At 45.5% G+C, this 25,926-nt stretch overlaps 1 protein-coding gene and 1 long non-coding RNA gene across 5 annotated transcripts in view; both read right to left on the minus strand.

Annotated features, from left to right (window-relative positions):
• LOC120812471 (inositol 1,4,5-trisphosphate-gated calcium channel ITPR2-like) overlaps positions 1–15,701 on the minus strand; it is a 61,207-nt gene extending 45,506 nt beyond the window's left edge. For all 3 annotated transcript variants that reach the window (XM_040168460.2, XM_040168459.2, XM_078097627.1), the window contains exons 1-9: positions 15,204–15,701; positions 10,607–10,677; positions 10,212–10,330; positions 10,014–10,100; positions 9,180–9,338; positions 8,367–8,465; positions 8,151–8,234; positions 7,865–8,014; positions 7,096–7,191 (exon numbers count right to left, since the gene is read on the minus strand). In XM_040168460.2, coding sequence (XP_040024394.2) covers positions 7,096–7,191; positions 7,865–8,014; positions 8,151–8,234; positions 8,367–8,465; positions 9,180–9,338; positions 10,014–10,100; positions 10,212–10,330; positions 10,607–10,677; positions 15,204–15,295 — 957 coding nt within the window. In that variant the 5' untranslated portion in view covers positions 15,296–15,701. The remainder of the gene's footprint in view (positions 1–7,095; positions 7,192–7,864; positions 8,015–8,150; positions 8,235–8,366; positions 8,466–9,179; positions 9,339–10,013; positions 10,101–10,211; positions 10,331–10,606; positions 10,678–15,203) is intronic.
• Positions 15,702–21,153: 5,452 nt separating this feature from the next.
• Positions 21,154–25,926, minus strand: part of LOC120812802 (uncharacterized) — a 33,621-nt gene continuing 28,848 nt past the window's right edge. For both annotated transcript variants that reach the window (XR_013454961.1, XR_013454962.1), the window contains exon 6: positions 21,154–21,903. This is a non-coding gene — a long non-coding RNA (uncharacterized LOC120812802). The remainder of the gene's footprint in view (positions 21,904–25,926) is intronic.

Raw genomic sequence — 25,926 nt, forward strand, 5'->3', positions numbered from 1 at the left:
GAAAGCAGAAGAAGAATGTGGTATTTAAGGCAGATTGGGAAGCTTTCAAGATGTGGAAGTATGAGTCGGAGAGAAGGGAGAGACAGAGGTTGGTAGCATTTAATTCATTAAAGACCAAAGATCCTACAAAAAGTTCTGAAATGTGTACCCCTTCTAACCCAAAAACACTTTATCCTTGTTTTTATGAGTTCCTGAGGAGATTGGTGGACACGGATCTGGACCCCCCCCCCTCCCCTCACTGCTCCTCCAGCTCCCGCCTTCATGAGCCCACAGTCTCCACGGCAGGAAGCAGCACAAACAACCTTTCCTCGGCTTGACAACAGCCCACCAGGAGGGAAGCCAGATTCAACCTCCAACACCAGCCAGACGACCTTTTCACCTACTGTGACCCGCTCGCAGGCTCAACAAAGGCGGGCCTTGCTCAGAGAAGAAAAAAAAACGTTGTTCGATCCTGCAGCTTCTTTTCCAGTGGAGGGGGCGCAAGGGCCGATGATGGTCTTCAGACCCTGGTCAGATACCGATGTGACCAAGGCAATGAGCCACGTCTGCAGTCCCAAGGACAATCTTGCTAAGTGGGAGATTGATCTTCAGCAATTTGTCACAAAATACCATCCTAGCATGTCAGAGCTGCGGCGTCTGATGTGCAGACTTCTGACACATGACTATCACAAGGTTCAGAGTGTGTTCAACACCACAAGAATGGCTGCTCGCCTGGAAGATCCTGATCGTGAGCACGGCACGGATGTGGACATTAAAAGTGCTGTAGATGCTCTCATTGTGTTGGTAAAAGAAACTTTTCCTCTGAGACTGAACCTCCCCACCGTCACCTCTATGACACAAGGGCCACAAGAAACATGCAGCTCATTCCTGGGACGCCTGACGACAGCTTTTGACACCCACAGTGGCCTTAAGCGACCTGATCCAATGGGGGCACAGCCCCTAATGCCATATGAAGTCCATCTGAAAGAACATTTTATAGGCAGAATGAGACCTGAACTTAAACGGATGGTGAAAAGATCATGTGTAACCTGGAAAACGTGTGCTCTTGCAGACATCCTTCAGCACGCTGAACACGCTGAAGATGAGTTACACAAGAAAAAGGACAAACTAAAAGGTTTGGAAAAGGCTCAGTATGCAATGTTTACGTGCTTGCAGTGCCAACAATTGCCCAAGGCCAACGTGGAAGAGGAAGAGGTTATGGAAGAGCTCGTGGCAGAGGCAGATCGGACTTACGGGAATTATGATCCAAGCGTGTGTTACAACTGTGGACAGCAAGGACATTGGCGAGCAGAGTGTCCTGAGCACATGAGGATGAGACACATCACACGTCTGACTGAGGGAGGCAGAGGGAGGGGCGGACCCCAGAGACGGAGCACCCCATCACGGAGGAGAAAGTAACACACCCTACACATACTCATAAACGAAACAAATAGCTAACACAACCACACACACACACACACACATCTTAGATTACAGGTCGAGTAACTAACTAATTTTTATATTTAGAACTTCCCATAATTGACATTGATGATTTCTTGCCATCCGGTAACACTTGTAGTTGACTCAAGAGCATTTGGCATTGTGTTTGAGCTCAACATCAGATGGCATTTACAAAAAAAAAAGAAAAAAAAGACTAAATTGCAATTATTTTAGATGTTTAACTACAGTCCAAAAACCCTCCTGTATGTATATGGATGAAAACTATTAGCATACCTTGAAGCATAAATTACTCATGACCGTGTACAAATTGCACGTACACACACGGTAGAAGATTACATGCATGAACAGTCATTACATTGCACATCCCATGTAAGCACAGGGCGAGATAGAAGGTATGTGGAGGTACAGCATGACCAAAAGTTGGAGAAAGAGAGATTATGGTTGAAGTATGTGTATTGGTCAGAGGAGGCTGCTGCGGTGTCTGTATCTCTCTCTCCTTCCCAAAGGGAAAAAAGGTGTTCCTCGATTCTACTCCACATTTCATTGGCTAAACCATCTCACTGGGAATGACAGGATCTTGGTCCATAGTTGCAACAGTGTCTCGGCCTAAAGTTCAGACCGGGTGCAGAGGATCCTCATGAAGAGTATAGCGCTAGTGGTAATGTAGATCGCACTACGTAGATCACTCGAGTAGTGTACACAGAACAGTAGAGCTCGTTGAGGAATGCACACAACACGCAGACTTGTATAGCCTCCCAAACAAGAAGACATAAGCTGGTTTGTTTTTTTCTATATTGGGTGCGGCTATAAATGGATAGGATGTCCAGTGGGTTACCACAGAAGTCAGGTGTATTCCACAGAAGCGCTTAGGAACATCTACATAATTTATAACTCCCTGCAGGGTCGGCCCATCTAAATTATGTGGCTGATATGATGATTTGCAGCCCATCAAAGGAGGCTTGTAAAATTGATACGGTAGCGCTACTTAAACATTTGGCAGAGAACGGAAATAAGGCTTGCCTACAAAAACTTAAATTTGCTCTAGAACAAGTGACTTATCTGGGACATGTGATCACAGCTGAGGGCAAAATCCCTCTCTCCCAAACGTATTGGGGCAATTCAATTGGTACCAAAAACAAAAAAACAACAAAAAAAAAACGAATGATGAGTTTTTTGGGGATGACTTCATACTGTAGACAGTGGATCCCTATTTATTCAGAAAGAGAGGCACCTCTCTCGTTCATGGTCCACGGTAAAGGCCTCAGCGCGCATGACAAACTGACTTGGACTACTGAAGCTGAAAAGGCTTTTCAGGACTTAAAGACTTCCTTATCACAGGCCCCGACTCTGGGCCTACCGAGACCCGACTTACCGTAGACTCAGTTCGTAGACCAGAAAGACTGATACATGACATCAGTTTGTGTCATCTTCATGGAGGGAAACTTAGGCCTGTTGCCTACTTCTCCTCAAAACTTGACCCTGTTGCTTCGGGTCTTCCTCTCTGTTTGCGAGCAGTGGCAGCAGCCGAGAGAGACATTTTAGCATCATGTGACATTATGGGCTACTGTGATGTGACACTTATGGTCCCACGTGCTGTCTCCCATATCTTACATGCCCAGAAGATTTCTCACCTCTCTGCTCAGAGATGGTTCAGGTATCATCCAACATTGTTAGAACTGCCTAACGTAATTGTCAAACGATGCGATGTCCTTAACCCAGCTACACTTCTTCTAACTGCAGATGATGGAGAGCCTCATGATTGTGTCGAAGTCTTGCGGCAGACATGCGTACCAAGGCCTGATCTGTTGGACACACCTCTTCCCAATGCATCTTGAGCTGTTTGTGGACGGCTCTGCTTCTCGCTCACCCGAAACAGGCGGCGGCCAGGAAACAGGGGAGCGGATGCAGCGGCAAAGAAGGCAGCCTCACAGGGCTTCCTTTTCCCCTTCACTCAAATGCTTTCCACACCGACCGATCCTAGTCCTTATGCCGATCTTCCCACACCGGTCTCTTGCCGGTGCACAGGAGCGTTCCCTGTGGAAACGATCTGGTGCCATTCTTGAGGGCGGAATCTGGACAGGGCCGGACAGTAGGCCCTGTTTGCCACGTGCTCTCTTCCACATTTATGCTAAGCTGTCTCATGGAAGAGATCACATGGGCAAAGGGGGATGTGCACTGCTATAAATGAGCATGCTGATATATTGTGCTAACCTCTCCCCCTCACTGTCAGCACTGCACGGGCAGGTAAAAGCGGTACTTCCATCCCCGGCTACTGCAGTCCAGCACCACCTGAAACCAGGAGACTGGGTCCTCATTAAGGATCACTGGAGGAAGCACTGGAAGCAGAGGCGCTACACAGGGCCCTTCCAAGTATTCCTGACCACGGAGACGGCAGTTAAGGTGGAAGGGAAAGCGACGTGGGTTCACGCCAGCCACTGCAAACGCATCCCGGATCCAGGAGACGAAGGAGCACCTCCATCTGGTTCCGGTTAAGGGGTTGCAGGGTGGAGAGCCCTCCCCCACTGCAGTGTTCCAGGACACCGACGAGCCCGGTAGAGACGGCAGAGACAGCAAGGACGGCAGCCACCCGGAGAACAGCGATAAAAGACAGATCTCCAGCGCCAAAGAACACTTAGGAAGCATAGTTGGAGCCTGAGAATGAACATGTGCATATCACTGACGCTGGCCACATTTGTGCTGATTACCCTCACGATCAATGAGTTACAACCCCCTTATGTGAACATCACGGATTCCAGCCTTCTCCACCTCTTCAATAGAGAATTTCAGGAAGGGAAAATTAGCTTCCACTGTCCAGCATTGCGACAACAATGCGACGAGACGAGTGTTTGCTCTACACAATCGAACATGATGCATGGGTTGAAATAGAAAGCCACGTAATTGAAGTTGTGTGTGTTCCCGGGGTAAGAAGAGATAGAGTATGTACTGTGTGGGTGCACGGAACATTTGATTTAGCAGATCCACCATTCTGGTGCAGTAAACCACGATCGTGTCAGTGAGACAGTCAGCCTAAAACAGTACCACCTGAAATAATTTACGAGGCCGTTAAACCACAGGCCATGACCTCCCGCAGGCCAGAACAGCCCCCCACTAAAGCAACTTGGAGGCAATGGTTGATCTCTTTCAAATGTCCAAAAGGGGGGTGTGTGGAAAAGAGGGTTGCAAAGCTTACATGTTACGGCTGAGCACGCCGCACTTAGGTCACTGGTCAGTCCTGAACTCAGAGGACTTTAGGACTCAGTGTCAGACAAACGACACTTGCACAGTGACTCTAAGTCGTAAATATGACACAAGTTGGGAATACCCGTTCTGGTGCGCTCAACTTGCAGACTGTACGACGGAGCCAGCCCACTTCACTCAGCTAGATTGGCAGTATGCGTGCAAAGTAAGCCTTCAGTTAAGAGAACTTCCAACCCGTATACCACCGTAAGAGCATGACAATATTGCGTTAACTATTGTGAATGACCTTGCTAACGAAAGGAATGTCTAATTGTTGGATATGTCAGCATACTTCAGCATACTTCATCTAGAGCACCTATGCTGGTTCCTGTTTCATTCACGGAAGCCGACTGGGATGTCATGGGGTGGCCTGAGCTATCTCATCGATTTGTGAGTAATGATGAAGACTGTTACACTCCTCCACCGCAAACGGCGACAACAGCGAAAAGCACAGTTGCCTATGAGGGTGGAAAGTTGTACGTTTTGCAGTTAAGCGGTTCAATCGTGAAAATAGACCTATAGGTATTAATCAAGTGATGTTGCTTAGATTAACCTATTACAAATGATATGTCCAACAGGGGTTACGATATCAAGTGCAAATGACTCTCAGGGAGACCAATTGCACACCGGACAGTGAAGTGTTAAAAACCTGCAAGTACTCTCATACCAAATACAGCATCTATTCGATTGGAGATGGGCATACAGGGCATCCCCTGGGCAAATGATTTTAAAGTCACACACTCAACCTGGAGTAGACATAATTGAGTAAACCTTAATCCCAACTAGACCTCTGAGTAGAGATTGTACCAAACCAGCACCTCCCATTCCGGTCCATCCCTTAACCAACGTCAGCCGTTGTGTTAACTTCTATGCTCTGGATGATTTTATCTAGGTACGAGTGACTGTAGTAATGATATTATCAGCTTTACCACTGAATCCAAAGATCTCGCTTTACCGGAGCAGGTTTATTTAGTTTGTGGCAACATCGCTTATAGCTGTGTTCCAGTCACAGGGAGCCTTCATAAAAAGTCAGATACTGGGAAATGCTTTTCAGCATACCTTGTACCCCTAATTAGACAGGCTGACTCCGAGGAACTTGCTCCATTCCACCTAAGGTTCAAGGATTTTTAGCATACTAATACCATCGTATGGCACCTACAGGAGCCAGGAGGAAAATAATGGCACTCTCAACAGTACTGGAAAGACACATGAATAAGACTTCAAAAGCACTTTCCGAAAATGCAAAAGGAAGTAAATGACATCAAACACATGGTACTACAAAATAGAATGGCTCTGGACCTCGTCTTGGCCTCACAAGGCGGGGTATGCAAGATAATCAACACTGAATGTTGCGCTTACATCTCTGATGCAACATCGCAGTTTATGATGTGGTGGCAGACACAGAACAAGGCATTAAGGAGCTGCATGAAGACCACGGATGGAATCCTTTTGGGGAAATACAGGCACGGGTTGGATCATGGGGAACTTCTCTCTTCTAGAAACTGCTAACTAGGGGGCATCATTTTGTCTGTAATTATTATAACACTAATTGTAACTGTTTTAAAGCTCTTTGTAAGGAAGGTTGTCAGTACTTATGTATCAGTTTGACAGACGAGTATTACTATGCAGCATCCGGTTCAGAAATGGACTCCACCATATCCGGATAGCCTTGACAGGGACGACGAATGTGAATATTGTGCTTAACTGGACGATATTTTATGTGTTGGTGGTTTAAGTAAATGTTCTCATGTACTTTGAGTTAATGATGTATGTTCTACGATTTTTTATGTTTCATTTTTCATTCTTGATTTTGAATTGATCGTTTAACGTTTTCCTGATTTCTTAGTTGTCAAAGAATGACAAAAAGAGAGGGATGTCGGGGGAGAATTTGTTGAGGTGCATGTTGTGAGAGTCTCAAGAACTTGTATGTGACCTTTCTTGGGAAACTCGTGACCTGACCTAGTCCACGATGAAATCCATATGTGGCTTGGACAGATCATATCATGTTCTTCTATTTACCTTTCTCCTCTGTTTTCCTCTCTTAGTCAAAATGATTGACTTGGTCCCACTAAGAGGGTCGTGGAGGTTCCCGAAACAACATCTGGTTACCATTCCTCGAATCTTCAGAGATGTATAAAAGCTCCTCGTCCCCCATAGAAACTTTGTCAGATCTTCCTGCTCCTTTTGGGAGAAGGAACTTTCTGCCCCTTTTCAGCTGAATTGTAGTCATTTGACTTCTGTCTGTGCTTACGACTTGTGCTGATGATCTCTGTATTCTTTATAATTTTTCTATATTCTAGTTAGTAATAAATACTTAATCACAAAGCAAGCTCAAGATACTTTTGATTTCTCACATGGGCTAAATCCACAAATTTCCACCACAGTCACAACTACCCAAACTGAATCAGTCAAACTCACCTCTGCTGCGAGGTAATTCCCAGTCGCCAGGTGTTTGAAGCGGAATAGACTGTTCCACTGTCCGGCTCCACCTCTACAGGGGTCATGGTGCACGACCTGGCCGCGAGAAGACAAGAGGAGGAGACCTATAAGCATTAGTAATTGTTCGATACGGGACTTTTCAAACAATGTTCCACGGTTTCTTAGTAACACTGCTCATTTAGTTTGGCCTTGTGTTTTGATGCATCTTTTGTAAAAATCACCAGATTCTCTCTCAATTACATGCACTTGTCACTCTTCCCAACACATTTCCCAAGCGTCACGCAAGCGTTTTTACACACGCCCTCATTGACTGTAGTACTGACATCGAAGTACAAAAGGAATTTGTGTGAGTCATTCTGCTGGCACGACATGTAGATCACTGATATGGCAGCACAAGTACATTCTGGTGCGAGCAGCAGAGGAACAACAGGAACTGAGTGAGCTGATAACGAGGAACATGCAGAGCGTTTATTACAAATAACTAAAAAGGGTTAAAAAGTGGCAGACAATGTATTAAATCATCAATTACGGCCTAAATCTGTGAGAAACGTTCCTCAATGATGACTAAGGTGTAAACTTAAAAACCCACTTTATGTTTATTCAAACTGAGCTTTCAAAGTTTATGATTCAAAAGGCTTTAGAAGGTTCTTCATGTACGGCTGGTTGTTTCCAGACAGCGAGCGAGATTATTATAATATATACATATATATATATATATATCACACTTTAATTCCTGCGTGTGTTTTACCTCGATCTCCCAGAGGGCCTTGGAGCTGGTGGCAGAGGTGGCGGACTGCCGCAGCGTGGTCCGGAGGAAGACGTGCTGCTGCTGCTTCTTGTACTCGTCACAGGTCAGGAACTTCTCCTGCTCGGCGTGAAACAGCCTCACCACGTCCCCCTGACACGGCACACATGACCATCACGACACCGCGGCCAGATCAATGCATGCCGTTGGCTCGGGGAGACACGCCAACGACGCGCAGTCCTGCTAAAAGACGCCCGGAGGCAATCTGCATTGCGAGAAAACTACATACCCCCTTCAGCACATCTTCCCTGTAGTCGCTGAACTTCATGAACAAGGTGATCTTAAAGCTTGTGTTGCAGTTAACAGCATTAACCTGCAGAGAGAAGCAGAGAGTAAGGGGCAAACTTTTATCGTACAAAAAGCTCAAATGAGGTCTGTTATTTGTGTATTTGTCTACATCTTCATTTCAGCGGAGATAGACACAACACAAATGAAGTAGTCCCACCTCTTTGCAGCCGAGGTTGTCCAGCAGCTCGATGTTACTGGCGTGAAGAGGCTGCCCTGCGTTAACCGGCATCAGCACAACCTTGTCGCCAACCACCACCTGACCCCATTACAGTTAATCAGTTATACGCCAACGCAGGTGAAGACAGGTTGAGAAATGTTCACAGGTGTTCAAACGGACGAAGCAGTAAGACCGTGTCCATGCAAACATCCCTGTATTTTAAAATAAAGGAGGTGCTATGTGCAACAGGCTGACCTTCACACGAGAGAGTGATTGAGTTGCACACGGCAAACCGGTTTATTCATATCGTGGTGAGCAAACATGAATAAAGCATACAGATATGTTGTGACTGAAGGTACACTGCCGGTCATTGTATCATTATCATCAATGGAAGTTGCACTGGACTCTACACAATAGCTCATGTTTCCCAGTCACACGCAAACACACTGTGGCTCTAATTTAGAGAAGAGATAATATATAGAAAGTAAGGACCGACTGGATGCTTTTTTTTTTAAATGGTCAAGCTAGAAGCCTAACATGCAACTGGAAGGCCGGTGAATCCATGCTTTTTATTTGAGATTCTGTGTCTGACCAAGAGATACACAAACACCATGCACAACCAAGAGCAATACCTTCGACCATAGGATGCTAAAGCCAAAGGGGGAAGGAGACAAAAATCAGAAATGTTACTGGGACGAGACAAACAAACCGACACAGTAAATAGGAGGAAAAAGTAAGGGTTATCTGCTGTACTTTTGAACCGAGAGGAACGTCGAACTGAGCGCGGTGTCTAAAATGTGCGGGCAGACCTACGTTATCTCCTTCGCTGCGGAGCTTCCAGAAAGGCTGAATGTAGAACCAGGAGCCCTCGTTCCCCGCCGAGTCCAAAGAAACCCGCATGGCGTTCTTCTCAAGCAGAGCAGGGAGACGCTTGTTCACCGTCAGGTATTTGTTGCTCTTAATGTGCAGGAGCTGAGACAGAAGACGCATGGTGGTTAAACTCAGAAAGTACGCTGGTGGAGGAAGTACTCAGGCATTTGTAGAACTTAAGTTCGGCATTGTTGATCTGACATTAAAGGAAAAGAAATCATGAAAACATACTTTGAAGTATAAAAATAACTTGATGCAGTAAATTGGTCCTGGATTCGTCTGTTGATTATTTCCTCAATTTAAATCGATTGTTTTGGTATGTAAAAACATCCCATCCCAATTACCCAGACGTTACATGAGTCATTGTCCACCACCGTGCGAGAAGATAAACATTTTATGAAAACGCAGGTTTTTTGCCTGGATTTAAAAGGAGCTGATCGGGTATTTCTATTGGGTATAGAAGTTTGTGCATCACAAAACACGTTTCCCAAAACCATTTAACCATCAAGAGCTAAAATCATAGCAGTGTTGTGAAACACTGCCTATTGAAAGAGGCCTGCCTGTGCCTGAGGGAACAACGGAGGTCGCGTTGAACGCCTTTTGAAACAGCCGTCAAAATTGCTTTTGTTTAACCTGTAAAACCAGTTTAGCCATGAGTGAAACCAAAAACTGATGTTGTGGCCCATTTCTGTGTGACCTGAGCCATGGGTAACAAAACGAACACAAACAAAAAGACAAGCGGAGCCCCACAGCGTTTGCTGAGGAGGGGGGCTGTACCTGGATGACGTTACTGTATTTCACTACTTCCCCGAGGAGCTTCTTGTTCTCCGACTCGTTCTGCTTCATCTCCAGTTCTGCTGCATCCTGAGTAATGAGACACAGACTCACTGAAGCGTTGGGGCTCAAATTAACATGGCGATCTAGAAGACTATTGCGATTTTTTTTTTTTTTTTTTTTTTTAATGAAAGGCTCTACCTGTAACTTCTTGAAAAGGTCTCCCTGCGTGTTGTTGTGCCCTTGTTTTCCTTGTTTGGCCTTCCAGAATTGCTTCTGGGCTGAGTACCTGTTCATGGGACACACCTTGAAGAGGCAGTCTGGAGGAGAAGGAGGACGACAGGCGTTCAGGAGTCACTCTGTGAGCCAAGTTAAGTGCCACTTATGAGTCTCAATGTGGGGAAACAGCCCTTTTTGAGGTGACTGGTGCTTCACCCACCGGAACCTGTGGCGTCATTTAAAAATGTACAAGTTTGTCTAAAACCACAATATTGTGTGAAACAACATAGAGCCCCAATCAACCTTGAGCGTGTGTGTGTGTGAGAGAGAGTGTGTGTAACCTCGAACCAGTGTGACAAGTACATTTCCACACAAACCTCTGAACTTTTTGGGTGGGTTGGCCAGGTTTCCAGCTTCAGGCTGGACCACACACCTGTCATCGACAAGCCTGCAGAGGAGAGGACAAGTCAATCAATCACGTCCTCATAATTGAACATTTATCCAATAAAACAAAAAAAAGGTGTACATAATACAATGTGGTCTAATTGCGGGATCATCCAAATGCAAAAGACACAAAGCAGATTACAATAGAAACGAATCCTTTGAATCCGTGGCTCCGTTCATCATGCACCTCCACAGCGCTTCAGAATCGACGCTGTGAACACTGCTGGGTGGAGCTCGTCTAGTTTAACCTCTCTCTGATCTCTGAGGCTCTAATTAGAATTATAATCCAGGCCGAGATGATGTCCAGGTGGCAGAGTGAAAATTGGTGGGTAGAGAATTACCCGATTATACATAGAAGATTAGAGCGCAGCTTCTATAGCTCTTCTGTGGGGGTTGATTGAAGGGCTGTCACTCACTTACTAGAGGTCAGTATTACTCACACAATAGATGGACATTCAGTTGAATAGAAAAAACTGAGAAAAAAAACAATTAGTTCTTTACTTTCTGCGACTCAAATGTAGTTCTAGACTGCGGCGGTAAAGTCCTCCATTGGCTTTGCACACACAGAGAAAATGTAATTGTTCAAAAATGATTATAACTGAAGTTACACCTGCCTTCATTTAGGCCAGGGGTGTCAAACTCATTTTCACCGAGGGCCACATCAGCATAATGGCTGTCCTCAAAGGGCCAGATGTAACTTATAAATGTAACTAAATGTAATCGAATGTAATGTAAAATAAATGTAACTACTCCTTAATGTTAAATAACTCATTATTTATTCTAACGTAAATGACATTTACCCATTCATTAGTCCAACCAAGCCCACTTTTCCTCGACACATTGCCGGTGCACCGTCTGTAGTTAATCCTACCAAGTTTTCCCACTGCAATGCATTTTTACTTACGGACTTCTCCACCGCATCAAAAATGTCCTGTCCCGTCGTGGACCCATGCATTGCAGCCACATCCAACAGCTCCTCAGTGATAAAGAGGTCCGACTTTACGCCTCTAATAAAAATTGATAAGTGCGCTGTGTCCGTGTTATCTGTGCTTTCATCAACAGCCAATGAAAAAGCCGTGTAGCTGCGTGTCTCCTCGGCCAGCTGTGTTGTAAGATTTTCTGCTAGTTCCCTCACTCGGCCGGCGATGGTGTTTCTTGATAAACTGACATTTTTAAAAGTCTGTAACTGGTCGGGACACACCTGCTCACAGACCTTCAGCATGCACTGCTTCAAAAACGCTCCCTCTGAAAAAGACTTGGAAGCGTGGGCGATTTCTTCAGCCACAATGAAGCTAGCTTTCACCGCAGCCTCGTTTTTGGCTGTGGATTTCACGAACAAACTCTGCTGCGACTGCAGTTTGCCTTTTAATTCTTGGGCAATTTGTTGCTTTTCTTGAAGGCTAGCTTTAGCGTACTTGGCTAACGTAGCGTACGTGTTTGGTGTCAAAATGTCGACGCAGATTGTACTCTTTGACAACAGACACTGCCTCGTAACACAAAAGACATACCGGTCTTTCTCCTTGAAGCACAAACAAGTATTCGCCTTCCCATCTTTCTTGAAACAGTCTTCCGTCTGCATCAACTTTTCTCTTTCTGGACATTTTGGGATCATTATTTATATCTCAATTCCACTTGTTGGCATGGACACTGCCGTGGCTAGCGCGCGTCGAAAGGCATTGTGGGAAATGTAGTTTTTGGTCAAAGCACGCTCTTAATTTATTTTTTGGTATTTATTTTTAGACACTCAAAACTTTTAAGCTCTTGCGGGCCACATAAAATGACATGGCGGGCCACATCTGGCCCGCGGGCCTTGAGTTTGACACATGTGATTTAGGCGAATCCTTTTCCAGGAAATGCGTCCATTTAAGAAAGCAATTGTGAGATGATCTAGTTTAAGTACACTTTAGCCGAGATCTACTTTTTAAGCCAGTTCTCTGCAGTCCAGGGTCCCACAGGTCACATGGTTTGAGGATGCGCCGTGTGTGTCGTTGTTGGACACGGAGTGTTGGTCGGTCATAGATGGCTGAACAGCAGAGAAAAGATGCGACTGGAATCTATTTTACGCCAGCCATGAATTTCTATTTCAAAGCCTCCACATCACCCCATTCATCCCCGTTAGAACCAAAGGGTGAGGTGAACAAGCAGCTCCATTCATCCTGGCCACAATGGAGACACAATAGAGCCCAACGGGAAGCAGAGGCGAGTGCTTAAATGGCTAAAGAGGAAGGCTCTCCGGAAAAGTCACTCAAGCTCATAAATAGGTGACTTTTAAGTCGGTGAAGAGACGGCTTCAGTTGAAACAGACAGGTAGACTCCCTCAGCGCCGGTGCTAACAGTTTACTGTGTAACCGAGTTAAACATGAACCAATGATACCACGCCGAGCACGGACGAGCTAATTTTAGCTCTGGGACAACAGAGAACATTCAGCACACAGAAAACAGCAGATAATGCAAAACAAGGTGTACTTTTGCAGTTGATTGTTTTCTAATTGAAAGAACAAATCAACCGCAAAGTGACTCATCTGTAAGAAAAACTAAGGGAAACTAAATAACCGACGCTTGTTTTTGCACATCCAAAGTGCTGATGAAGCAGTGTGGTGATCGGAGTGACGTAATCCCTCATTAAATTCACCCGGAGGTCATTTAACTTCACATGAAAAGATACAATTCAATGGGAAGATCGTAGAAAAGTCAATAGTGAATAGAAAAGGACACAGAAGACTTTGTCGAATAAACATATATCTCACACACACACACACTCACAATGAGGTGGATAGGTTGAGGACTATGAAACCAAAAGATGTCATTCCTCTCCAAAAAGGATCCTTTCGGATAGTTATGATTTGCCAAAGAAATTCATGTGGTCGAGGTCGCCAATGGTTCCGGATCAGCGAAATGACCTGATAGGGCCTTTAAAAAAAAGGTCACTTTTGGTATTTGAGTGTTTGCAATGACGTGACGTGCACATACGTGCAGAACCTGCAGATCTATTGTTATCCAAAACAAACAAGTGCACAAGCTGCACATGTGACCGGGGTCCTATTGTGCTCAGGGAGGCTCCTGCAGGATCTCTTGCTGCCGTTCACGAAACACTGCGCTCTCCTGTCAAACTAACGAGTCATTGAAGCCCTGATAAGAGTCTCAATGCTGCTTTGCGTCACAACGACGAGAGCTGTGAGCAATCGGCGCTGTGCACCTTTGCAGCAACGAGGAGCCTTACAGAAAGAGAAAGTGGGTCGCGCGTGTGCACTCCAGGTAGCGAGTAGCCCAGGTGCTAACGTGCTTTAGCTTAGCATTGTCTCCAAGACAGAAGGAGACATACTGAGAAGTACTGTGGGATGAGCGGAGGAGGCGGGTGGGGGCACGACCTTTCCCCCCACTCGCTCGCTCTGCAGGCGCCAAGGCCAGAGTGCACCTGGAAGCAGGGAGGTGTTTCCCCTCTGTGGCGAGGCTTCCCGCTCAGGAGGAACTACAGCTCAAAAAACAAGAACTGCCGGTGGCATTTGTTGTTTTCTGCACTGCCGTGCAAGAGAATGACGCCACGAAAAAGCAGTTTCCAGAACGCCTACACACGGCCTCCAGTGGGGAGTCAGACCGACAGGCCGGGTCACACTTTAAAGCCACGGATGCAAGAGCCAAGTCTTGCATCTTGTGGGTCGTCGTGGCGCAGGGGTTAGAGAAGGTGTGAAGGTTGGTGGTTCGATTCCAGGCTGGCCCATGTTCCATGTCGAAGTGTCCCTGAGCAAGACACCGAACCCCTAATTGCTCCCCGGGCAAAAATGTGAAAAAGCCATGGGTTTAAAGTGTAATGTAAGTCGCAAATGACCTGTAATGTAATGTAATGTAAAGAGCCCCGTCAGGTTGAGAGGAAGCAGCCTCCCGCGTCACCAACTGAACATCTACTCGAAAATAGTAAAACGTCTGGACATTTTATGACCAAGGGGATGCCGTTTCTTCTTTCCCACAACTCACCTTGTGGGCCCTTTGGCGTTTAAGTAGCGACCCACTGAGGGAGTCCTGACCCCCGGGTTGGTCACCGATGGCCTGGTGACTGTTGTCTCCCAAAATCCCTGTGTGGCCTAAACGTGACTGCTACACTAGAACTCCAAGTAGTTTAAATCCAGCGGCATGAGATCTAGATAGATGGTCGGGGACAGAGTGCGGCGCTCTTGAGGGTCACTGACGTCACATGCAGACCAAACATCTGTAGAATGTCTCTGTCTCTAGGAGAGAGAGGGGAGGGGGGGGGGGCTGATTGCACAACATAGGGACCCATTCTTGTTCCGCCCGCGGGTGTGCGGGCCTCAGCAGGAGAGTTGCGCTACCGCTTGTCTACCTGTGAAACACGCGCTTTGCATTCCGGTTCCATCCGCGTAACCGTGAAGTAACACTCTCTCTCTCTCTCTCCCCCCCCCCCTCCCTCCGCTGGAAAGGCCTCGTCGTCCTCTGGGCTGCTCGGTTCCCCGCGACTCCACGCGGACTCGCGCGACCAGCGACGTGCGTGAGGCGCGCACGAGGAAGTCAACTTACCCCAAAGTGCTGATGAAGCCGCTCACCGAGCCCTCCGCGCACAGAGACACGACGTCCCCGTTGTGGAGGAAGCTCGTCCTGTGCTCGGACATGTTCGCGCTGCGTGCGTGCGGGCGGGCGTCAGAAGTGTCCCCGCGTCTCCATTTAGAAACACTGCCACTTCTTCTGGTCGGGTGGGGGCGTGGCTGCGCGCGTCACGGCGTCTCCGGTCGAGCTGCAGTCTTCGCGTAGATGAGTCCTTTGAGGGGTGGATGAGGTAGGGGGGGAGAAACCGTTGTCGCTTGTTTTGTTTCTGTAGAAGAGGGCACTGCCGCTGCTGTCAGGGCCGCAATCACACATCCACAAAAGACATCAAGGAAAAAATACACTTCCATGTACTTCCTGTTTGATAAAACAGACTTTTTTTGGAGTGTTGTAATGTTGCGCGTGAATGTCACGATTTCTCAGCGGTGACTTTCACTTTGTTTGGGTGAAAGTCTTTAGCACAGTCAGCACAACGGAAGTCGACGCGGGTCAAACTGGAGAGACAGCGAGATCCTCCTTGTGGCAGTGGCACGCAGTGGCTCTCAATGGCAATTCATTGGCAACCTGTTAGTCCTCAAAGCGCCACTCGATCCGAGAGGCTGCCGAGCTGTTTCTTGTTTTTTATTAACTTGAGTGAGGTTTTGTTTTTCAATTTATTGGGTTTGTTGAGCATGTTGTTTTGTTATTCTAGGACTTGCACTTATTTTTCCTATTGCCACTTGTCAGAGGATATCCAAGCTGCCACAATAATACCTCTAGATGTTAGAATTTATTCCAAAAATACTCTTTTTAAGGTTATTTTATTCTGTTGTGTTTTCAATGAAAAGTGCTATTGGAACAGAAATTCAGTTACACATGAAAGCATTAATATTTGCCTAATCAATAGAGCTGAAGTTGTCATAAGTGGGACCATTAGAAGAATTAAATGAGACGCAGAGACTGTCAGGAAGGATAACATAATGAAATAACAAATGTAAACAAAAAGAACATTACCAATAAATAATATAAACCTGAAAATAAATTAAAAAAATTGAACTATTCCCACTCTTTGAACAAAGCATTGACTATGTAGCCCTTGTCAATAAACTGTGCCACAAACATTTCGTAGTCACTTTTGTACTGGAATTCCGCGACAAAGACATTTAGCGGTGTGTCTGCGTCGTCCTCATTTTCATGCATGGAGTTCTTGAGGTCTTGCAATGCTCGAAGCTGGTTGCCTCTGTCCATGTTGGTAATTTCAGGCAAGGTTACCTTCCCCTTAAATGCTTTTTTCTGCAACCACTTTGCTGCCAACAAGGTGTGTTCCAGCATTTTCATTTTGCCCTCATTCTGCATTTGAAGAAAAGGAGTATCATAAAATAAGGCATACATTTTAAATATATATATTTTTAATTAACGTTGACTATAAAATATGAAACAATAAAAAAGCAATCCATTATATTTCAACAAGACTGTATATATACATATATATATATATATATATATATATATATATATATATATATATATATATTCTATGTATCTAGCACAACAATTACCTGTTGGTCTTTCTCATCTGTGCCTGCAGTGCTGCTGGTTGGGCTATATGCTTCACTGAACATAACGAGAATAAATCATCACATAACTTGCAGAATATACTTTTCTCTAAAAGATGAAAAGTCCAGTTATCCGAAGAAACTACATAATTTTATTATCACACATTTCTAAATGTATTAAAACATTTAATTTATCTGTTGTTAATTGTTGTTGTAATAATGTCTTCATTCAACACAAATTTCCTAGCACCTCTATTTATACAACCTTACTTAGAAATTAATTCACAAACAAACATTTACGTCATTAATTTCAAACTTAACTTCACACTTAAAAAAAAACAGACCACAAATTGTCTGTCTCATAATTTTGCCTGCAGCAGCCTTCTTAAATAAAACCAGTAGTACAAAATCCACTTCTTAATATTATTTTCTTTTTTGGGGGGATAATCAATTCAATCAATTTAATTTCTTCAATATATTTAGAATTAGCCCCTATTTGTGTCTTTTATTATTATTTCAAAGTAGGTTTTTGAGCCAATACTAGGACTGAATTCAACTCCAGCTGAATCTATCAACTCTGCTGTGGTCCATCTCTGTCCGGGATTCCCCCCCACTCGTCACAATGTGTATATATCCTATAGTTAGTATTCAGATGTATACCCATAACAGACATCGGTTGGATTACTTAATAAAAACAAAGACTAAAGGAGGCAGGCAAACATCACATGTAGTGTATATACAAACAAAAAAGAAAAAAATGAATATTGATTCAGTTTAGTTTGTTTTTTCACCTGTCCCTCCACAGAGGCACGGACTGCTGACTTCAAATCTCCATCTGCGTTTTTAACTATTAATGTGATATTACAAAAAAGTGTTTTGTAAATTCACTTAAACATCTTCAAATGGATCAATATTATTTTCGTATTCATTTTATTTAAATTGGAAACTTGAGTTGGTAGTTCGAGTTCAGAACAAGTATTCCTCTTGTGACGCCACAGAACTGCCACTTTTGCCACTGATGTGCTACTGTACCACCAACCCCCCCCCCCGTGGAACACCACCGACCCCCCCCACCCCCCCGTGGAACACCACCGACCCCCACCCACCCCCCCGTGCAACACCACCGATCCCCCCCCCCCCCCCCCCGCGGAACACCACCGATCCACCCCGTGGAACACCCCCGTCTGCGCCCCCCTCCCCAACCACCCCAGCGGAATACGTCGGACTTGAGATAGAGGTGGGGAATATGTAGCGCACATGTGTCAAACTCAAGGCCCGCGGGCCAGATGTGGCCCGCCATGTCATTTTATGTGGCCCGCAAGAGCTTAAAAGTTTTGAGTGTCTAAAAATAAATACCAAAAAATAAATTAAGAGCGTGCTTTGACCAAAAACTACATTTCCCACAATGCCTTTCGACGCGCGCTAGCCACGGCAGTGTCCATGCCAACAAGTGGAATTGAGATATAAATAATGATCCCAAAATGTCCAGAAAGAGAAAAGTTGATGCAGACGGAAGACTGTTTCAAGAAAGATGGGAAGGCGAATACTTGTTTGTGCTTCAAGGAGAAAGACCGGTATGTCTTTTGTGTTACGAGGCAGTGTCGGTTGTCAAAGAGTACAATCTGCGTCGACATTTTGACACCAAACACGTACGCTACGTTAGCCAAGTACGCTAAAGCTAGCCTTCAAGAAAAGCAACAAATTGCCCAAGAATTAAAAGGCAAACTGCAGTCGCAGCAGAGTTTGTTCGTGAAATCCACAGCCAAAAACGAGGCTGCGGTGAAAGCTAGCTTCATTGTGGCTGAAGAAATCGCCCACGCTTCCAAGTCTTTTTCAGAGGGAGCGTTTTTGAAGCAGTGCATGCTGAAGGTCTGTGAGCAGGTGTGTCCCGACCAGTTACAGACTTTTAAAAATGTCAGTTTATCAAGAAACACCATCGCCGGCCGAGTGAGGGAACTAGCAGAAAATCTTACAACACAGCTGGCCGAGGAGACACGCAGCTACACGGCTTTTTCATTGGCTTTTGATGAAAGCACAGATAACACGGACACAGCGCACTTATCAATTTTTATTAGAGGCGTAAAGTCGGACCTCTTTATCACTGAGGAGCTGTTGGATGTGGCTGCAATGCATGGGTCCACGACGGGACAGGACATTTTTGATGCGGTGGAGAAGTCCGTAAGTAAAAATGCATTGCAGTGGGAAAACTTGGTAGGATTAACTACAGACGGTGCACCGGCAATGTGTCGAGGAAAAGTGGGCTTGGTTGGACTAATGAATGGGTAAATGTCATTTACGTTAGAATAAATAATGAGTTATTTAACATTAAGGAGTAGTTACATTTATTTTACATTACATTCGATTACATTTAGTTACATTTATAAGTTACATCTGGCCCTTTGAGGACAGCCATTATGCTGATGTGGCCCTCGGTGAAAATGAGTTTGACACCCCTGATGTAGTGTATCAAATAAAATAAAATAAATACAAAAAACATGCAATGAATTAAAAAGAACTACAAAAAAACATCGGCAGCTAACCTGTCGCACGAACAACGGCCGTTTCCGGGAAAGCCTGGCTCCGCCCACTCGGCGTGGCGTTGCGACGCCCCTTAACAACAGTTAAGGCGAGTTGAGCCACTGAGTGCCACGAGTTGTGCCAATGAGAGCCACTGAGTGCCACGAGTTGTGCCAATGAGAGCCACTGAGTGCCACGAGTTGTGCCAATGAGAGCCACTGAGTGCCACGAGTTGTGCCAATGAGAGCCACTGAGTGCCACGAGTTGTGCCAATGAGAGCCACTGAGTGCCACGAGTTGTGCCAATGAGAGCCACTGAGTGCCACGAGTTGTGCCAATGAGAGCCACTGAGTGCCACGAGTTGTGCCAATGAGAGCCACTGAGTGCCACTGAGTGCCATTGCGTGCCAGTGCCACAAGGAGGATCTCGGCCCTGCTGTCAAACTGGAGGTCGCTTTTTCAGTTTTCAAGTGTGACGCGGTCCCGATCTGTTCACTTGCCTCTAACTCGACCAGCAACCGACGTGTGTCGACACTGCGTGCTGGACGTGGACGTGTTCAATGTACACAGGGCAACTGTGAAACGGACTGCTATCAAAATAATTGAAATTGCATACATTTTTGAAACTGGGTCAGTTTTAATTGCTTGGTTTCATCGATGTATCTACATTCCTTTAAAAGACAAAGTGCCACTCTGGGAAAATCAGGACGTTCTGGTGGACTGTGGAAAATAAAAGCCTCTCAAAATTATCTTACCATCTTTTCAGATCAGATTTGAAGTGAAATGGTCCATAGTTACATAATAATTTCACTTCAGATTAATAGCGAAATTATTATACTATACTACTATAATTATACTGTGATATGAATGAAATATGTTGAACAATATAGAAAGCGCCCGTATTGTGGAACATTTTGTTAAATAAAATAATTAATGACAATATATTGCTGAAGGGAAAAAGCTTTTCAGTTGAGGTGTGAATATCAGTGTTCTCTTTTTTTATAGTCACAGTAGTTTCTAGCATGAGATAAAGACGTTCACTTATTTATTCATGCTGAATGCATAAGTAAAATTATACAGTTTGCAGTTACTTGGGTATGTTGTGTTGATTTTATTTTTAATCCACTACATGTTTCAGAATGCTGTAGTTCAGATTTGCACACACACACCATTCGAGATGAGTTTATTGAATACAATGCATAAATCAGTAGTTTCCACCCTTATTCTCAGTGGGCCGTCACAAAGAATTATCAATTCATTTTGAGTGTTCTGTGTTGCCCAAAAGAGACGTTTACCCTCCAACTTGTCGTTTCAACCGATATATCTCGAAGAGGTGAAAATGTCAAATAGTAATGCAAGATTGGACATCCAGCTAAAGATTAACTAATTTATTCTTTCCTCTCCATTTAAGCTTCTCCCAACCCCTTCGATTTGTCTCGTGATGCAAATGAAAATGCTACGTAGACATCAATACATCAGTACTATAATATCATATACCAGGAACATTCTTCAGCAGTATTAATTTTTTAATTTTGGGTAGTTTGCAATACATATAGCAGATAATGTACTTTGTACTAATGTACATGTACTTTTTACTACGGGTTTGAAAGTTGGGCTTTCTAAAATATATCCGAAAAGGTTAAGAATATTTTATGATGTCTTACAATGAAGGAAGTGGTTGTGTTTCTCTGGAAGATATTGTGAGCCACAAAGCATACTGACTACTTAATATGAGATCAGCATGGCAATGGGAACATATTGGAAAGAAGTCACCAAAACATTTCTCATTTTTGCTGATGGACAAATTAAGAAACTGGGACATTTCCATGTAGGTATTATGCTACCTACATGTTGACACAGCAGGGGGCGCTAGAGATCTATGGAATGCTGTTTTAATCCAAATTAAATAAATTAATAAATACATAAATACATGAAATATGCATTTGAAATACATCATGAAATACATAAATGAGGCAATAAATACATAAATATTAAATACATTTAATTATTTCACGGTACCTTTATTTCATAATGCCACTTTTCATTTCATGGTACGTTTATTTCATAATGCCACTTTTCATTTCATGGTACTTTTATGTCATAATGCCACTTTTCATTTCCAGAGTTTTTTATTTCATAATGCCGTTTTACATTTCTAGAGACTTATTTCATAATGGGACGTTAGTGTTGATATAATGGAAGACATCGGTCAACTGCCCGTTGAGAGTGCGTTTGGGGACCCTCCGGTGCCCGTTGCCGCCTCTTGCTCCTGATCCTTCGGGACGTCCTGGAGAGTGCGAGCTGGTTCCTTTGCGGTGGCGCACTGGCTCCAGTGGTACCAGGTATCACCTTTCCCTCTCAGCCTCGCTGCATGTGAAGTTCTCTCCTCCACCTGGTATGGTCCTGTCCACCGCGACTCCGACCACTTTCTCTTAATGACCCTCAGGAGGACCCAGGCTTCCGTCTGGGGGTTGTGGGCGTTCTGATCCCCTGTTTTGTCTCGCACCTGGTCCGCAAAATCTGAAACAAGAGCTCGTAGATTGTTATACGACATGCATACTCACCTGGTGGAGCTTCCGGGTTGGGCCTAAGCTTCTGGCCAGCACTGGATCCAGGGAACTGTCTCCTGTTGGTCAGTTCATACGGGTTGAAACCTGTACCTTGATTTACTGAGCTTCTATTGGCCATCAATGCGAATGGGAGCGCTTGAACCCAGGTTAAATTTGTCTGTGCACAGATTTTTGCCAATTTTTGTTTCAAGTTTTGGTTCATGTGTTCTACTTTGCCTTGAGATTGTGGATGATATACTGTACCAAACGCGTGTTTCAGCTCCACATGAGCCATCCCATGTGCCTCCTGTAAACACTGGTTTCTGATGCCCGGCGGCATTACTGGGCGACCATCAGGGGACCTCCAGAGGCCTCCAACCTCTGTAGCCCCTCTTTGCTTCCACACCGTTTTCTCCTGAGGAGACACCCCCTTTTGGGCTTCCTTAATTCGTTCCTCATTAAGTTGTGGCCCCAACTGTCCCTCATCTTCTGCACTTACCATTTGAAGCCCACTTTGGTAACCTGCAGCCTGTTTTGCAGCTTGGTTTCCTTTGGCCACCATACTGTTGGAGTTCTCGTGTCCTTTGCACTTAATAATAGCCACGGTGCTCGGTAGAGCCAAGGCTGCCGCCAAATCTTTCATTTCCTGTTCCTGTTTAATCGGTTTTCCTCCAGCCGTCAGAAAACCTGCTCTTAACCACTGTCCCAGCTCAACATGAGCTGCTCCTACTGCATACGCCGAGTCAGTATAGATGTTTACTGCCTTCCCTTCTGCCAGCTGTAATGCTCTTATCAATGCGAGTACCTCAGCTCTTTGAGCTGACTGACTTCCCTGAATCCTTTCTGCTTCCAGAACCTCTGTCACTGCCCCATGGCTTCTGACTACCACGTATCCCGACTGCAACCCCATCTGTGGATTGTCTAAAGCAGCTGCCATCACTGAACAATTGCCAATCAGTGGTGTGCTATTTTCATTACAAGCTTTGCGACCCCTGCTGCGTGTTGTGTGCATTCATGATGTTGTTTTTCCATGTTATCCAACATGACACTGTTATACAGAAGCACCTTCCTTTTACCACCCCCCTTTTTCTGAAACAAAACCCCATTAACAACTCCTGTTGTTTCGGAAACATCCAGGTAAAACGGTGCGCTGTAATCAGGTACTGGGAGGTCCGCGGCCTGTGCCAGTTTTTAGCTTGATAAACGCCTCCACCGCCCCTCGGTCCCATTCGAGATTAGCAGTGAGATTTCGTATCCCTTTCTCGTTCACCTTTGCACGCAGAACTTGAGTGAGATTTGAATAGCGCGGAATGAATTGTGTACTGAACCCCGTGAGGCCCAAAAACGAAAGCATTTCTTTTACGTTTTGTGGACGTGGATGATGGAGAATACTGAGCCCTGAGCCGCTTCCCGACAGTATTTTACCCACAAATGAAACCTGTCTTCTGGCGACCTACAACTTAGACTTACTGACCTTAAAACCTGTTTCGGCCAACCGGCGTAGGACGGTGTCTGTTGCCTCCAAACAGGATTCCGCTGAAGTGGATGCGAGGAGGATGTCGTCCACGTATTGGATCAATGTCGTGCCCTCTGGTAGGGATCTTGATTCATCAAATACCATTTTGATTAATCGGAGGAGAGGATGACAGCTGAGGTTACCCCTTCCGGGCCCACATAGAGGTTTTGGGACGTCCCCTCCCATTCCGTGTTTCCTAAACGTTCCATGAATTCGTCACAATAGCACTCATCCCCTTGTCTATCATAAAACAATGTTACATGAGGAGGATCTGGAAGAGGAACATACGGATCAAGAAGAGTTTTCCAAGGCTTCCACTTTTGGTAAAGAGTCATAACCCCTGGAACACTCAGGCTTCAAGAGGCCCCAATAAATGTCTGCATATTGTTGTTGTTGCTGCAGTGGCTGCACCACCCACTGACCACTCGTTTGTCCATTGTCATTGCAATGCAGAACCATTCCATCCATCATGGTGACGCTTAGTCCGTCCGGGCTGCACAAGATCGAAGCCCCCGTCTTAATGAGAAGATCCCTTCCCATAAGATTCACTGGAACTTGAGACGAAACAACAAAAATGAGTCACTGTCCGATTTCCCACTTTCACCAGTAGGGGGACTGTTAGAGGCAGTTTCTGTGACACCCCGGAGAACCCCACAACGCTGACGGTATCTCTGGACATAGCAGACGAGCCCGCTGCCTGTATGGTGGAGGATGTGGCCCCCGGTGTCAACGAGAAACGGCAATTGTTGTTGTAGTACCGTGAGTGACAGCATGGGGTCTGCCCTGCTGTCCAGGTCTCTCTCGGGGGTGTGTCACTGAGAGGCATCTGCCTCATAGCCCCAGTCCTCCGGTGTGGGGTACTGTCCTCCAGGGGGCGGTGCAGCATGTGCGTTGGGAGCCCATGCCTCTTGGGGTGGGACACCTCTACCCCTCCCCTGTCTTCCTTTACCAGGACACTCCTTAACCTGGTGCCCCTCCATACCACAGTGGAAACAACCTCTTCCCCATCTGCGTCCGCCTCTTCCTCCTCCTCCTCCCCCTGCGTATGGACCTCCTCAACACGCTCCTCCCCAGCGGTTACCTCCATAGCCTCCCCTGTAACCACCCCCTTGGGCTGTCCCATACGACGTCTCCTCCCATGGTGGGAGTGGATACAAATCAGGGGCGTTACCTCCAGCTGGGGCAGCCTGTGCAACCATCTATCACTTGTCTTTCCCTTTCTGCTTCTTGTCACTCACTTCCTGTCTTACTTTGGTGAGCTGGAGCATGTGGGCATGTGACCTTTGACCTCAGGCACGTGCAAGAGGGAACTTTTGGAGGGTAGGAGGGGTGGGGGGTGGTGGGCATGTGACCGCCGCCATTTTGAAGTCATGCCCGGAAATGCGTCATTTTACGAATGGAAACGTAAACCATTTTTGACGATGACGTGCGTGGTTTTGATTGGAAATTTGCCATTTCAGGGGGTGTTTTATGCGATGGGCGTTAGTTTTGACCGGAAACACGGGACTGTAGGAGGGGTTTCATCATATATATAGATGTGTTATTCGCCTCCACCACCAACGCACTCATTTTGGACTCATCCGCTGTTGCTGCTGCTGTTGCTGCTGTTGCTGGTTCCGCTACTATTGCTGTGCACACGGATTCTTTGCAAAATGCAGGCTGCATATCGCATGGAGCAGGCCGCAGAGACTGACATAGGTATGTCTACAGAAAATCGCCCATGCTATGCAGATGTAGATGCTTCCCAGCGCCGGAAAAAACGTGAGGGATGTCTTTCTAGAGGGCCTGCTGTAGAAATAGAGCTGGAGGGTGTTTATGGGTACGTGTATAATGTTAAATACTATGATGGCACGGTCACGATGATTTCTAGAATCAAGGCCCAAGACAAGCTAGGAGGGGGTGTTGGTGAAACAGTTGATGATGAGGCTGTTGTGGGGGGTCGACATGGGTGTATGTCTGTAAAAGATTGGCAGCAGTTTCGATCAATTGTCTGCATAGATATTGAACAACCAGGTTTTCTAGAATCTCTATACTCTGTTCAGTGGTATAGTACAACAGAGCCTAAAATACACCATCTCACGGCAGATCGGTACAACAGACGCCCTGACGATTTCATTTTTTTAAATGTTTGTGAAGACAGAGAGTATGTGGTAGCTCAAAGAGGCCGCCGAGGATGGAGAGAGCATCCGTACCCTCTTACCATTGAAGAGTTTAATATATGGTTCCCCCTTGTGTTCTTTGTTCAGTGGTGTGACTGGCCCGCTCTGCAAAAAGTGTTTAGTCAGATTGACAAATCTATCCATAGAGACAGCGTCAGCGAGGCTTACGGGGCTGTTAGAAAACGTCTTGTTTACGACAATACACCGAGCGGTGTGCAACCTGGTATATCTACTACCATGTGTAGACCGAAAATAATTCACCCCTCAATCATCTAAAAGAATGACAGGTGGGTTATGCTAATGTTGTGTATATATATATATTTCGGTCACTGATGTTAATTCATGCAGAATTATAAAAAACTAAAAAAAAACGGACCCCGCCCACTTCTCCTTCACCTCCAGCTCTGATGGTTCACACCCCACCT

Source organism: Gasterosteus aculeatus, chromosome Y, assembly GCF_964276395.1.
Source record: "Gasterosteus aculeatus chromosome Y, fGasAcu3.hap1.1, whole genome shotgun sequence".
Classification (NCBI taxonomy): Eukaryota; Metazoa; Chordata; class Actinopteri; order Perciformes; family Gasterosteidae; genus Gasterosteus; species Gasterosteus aculeatus.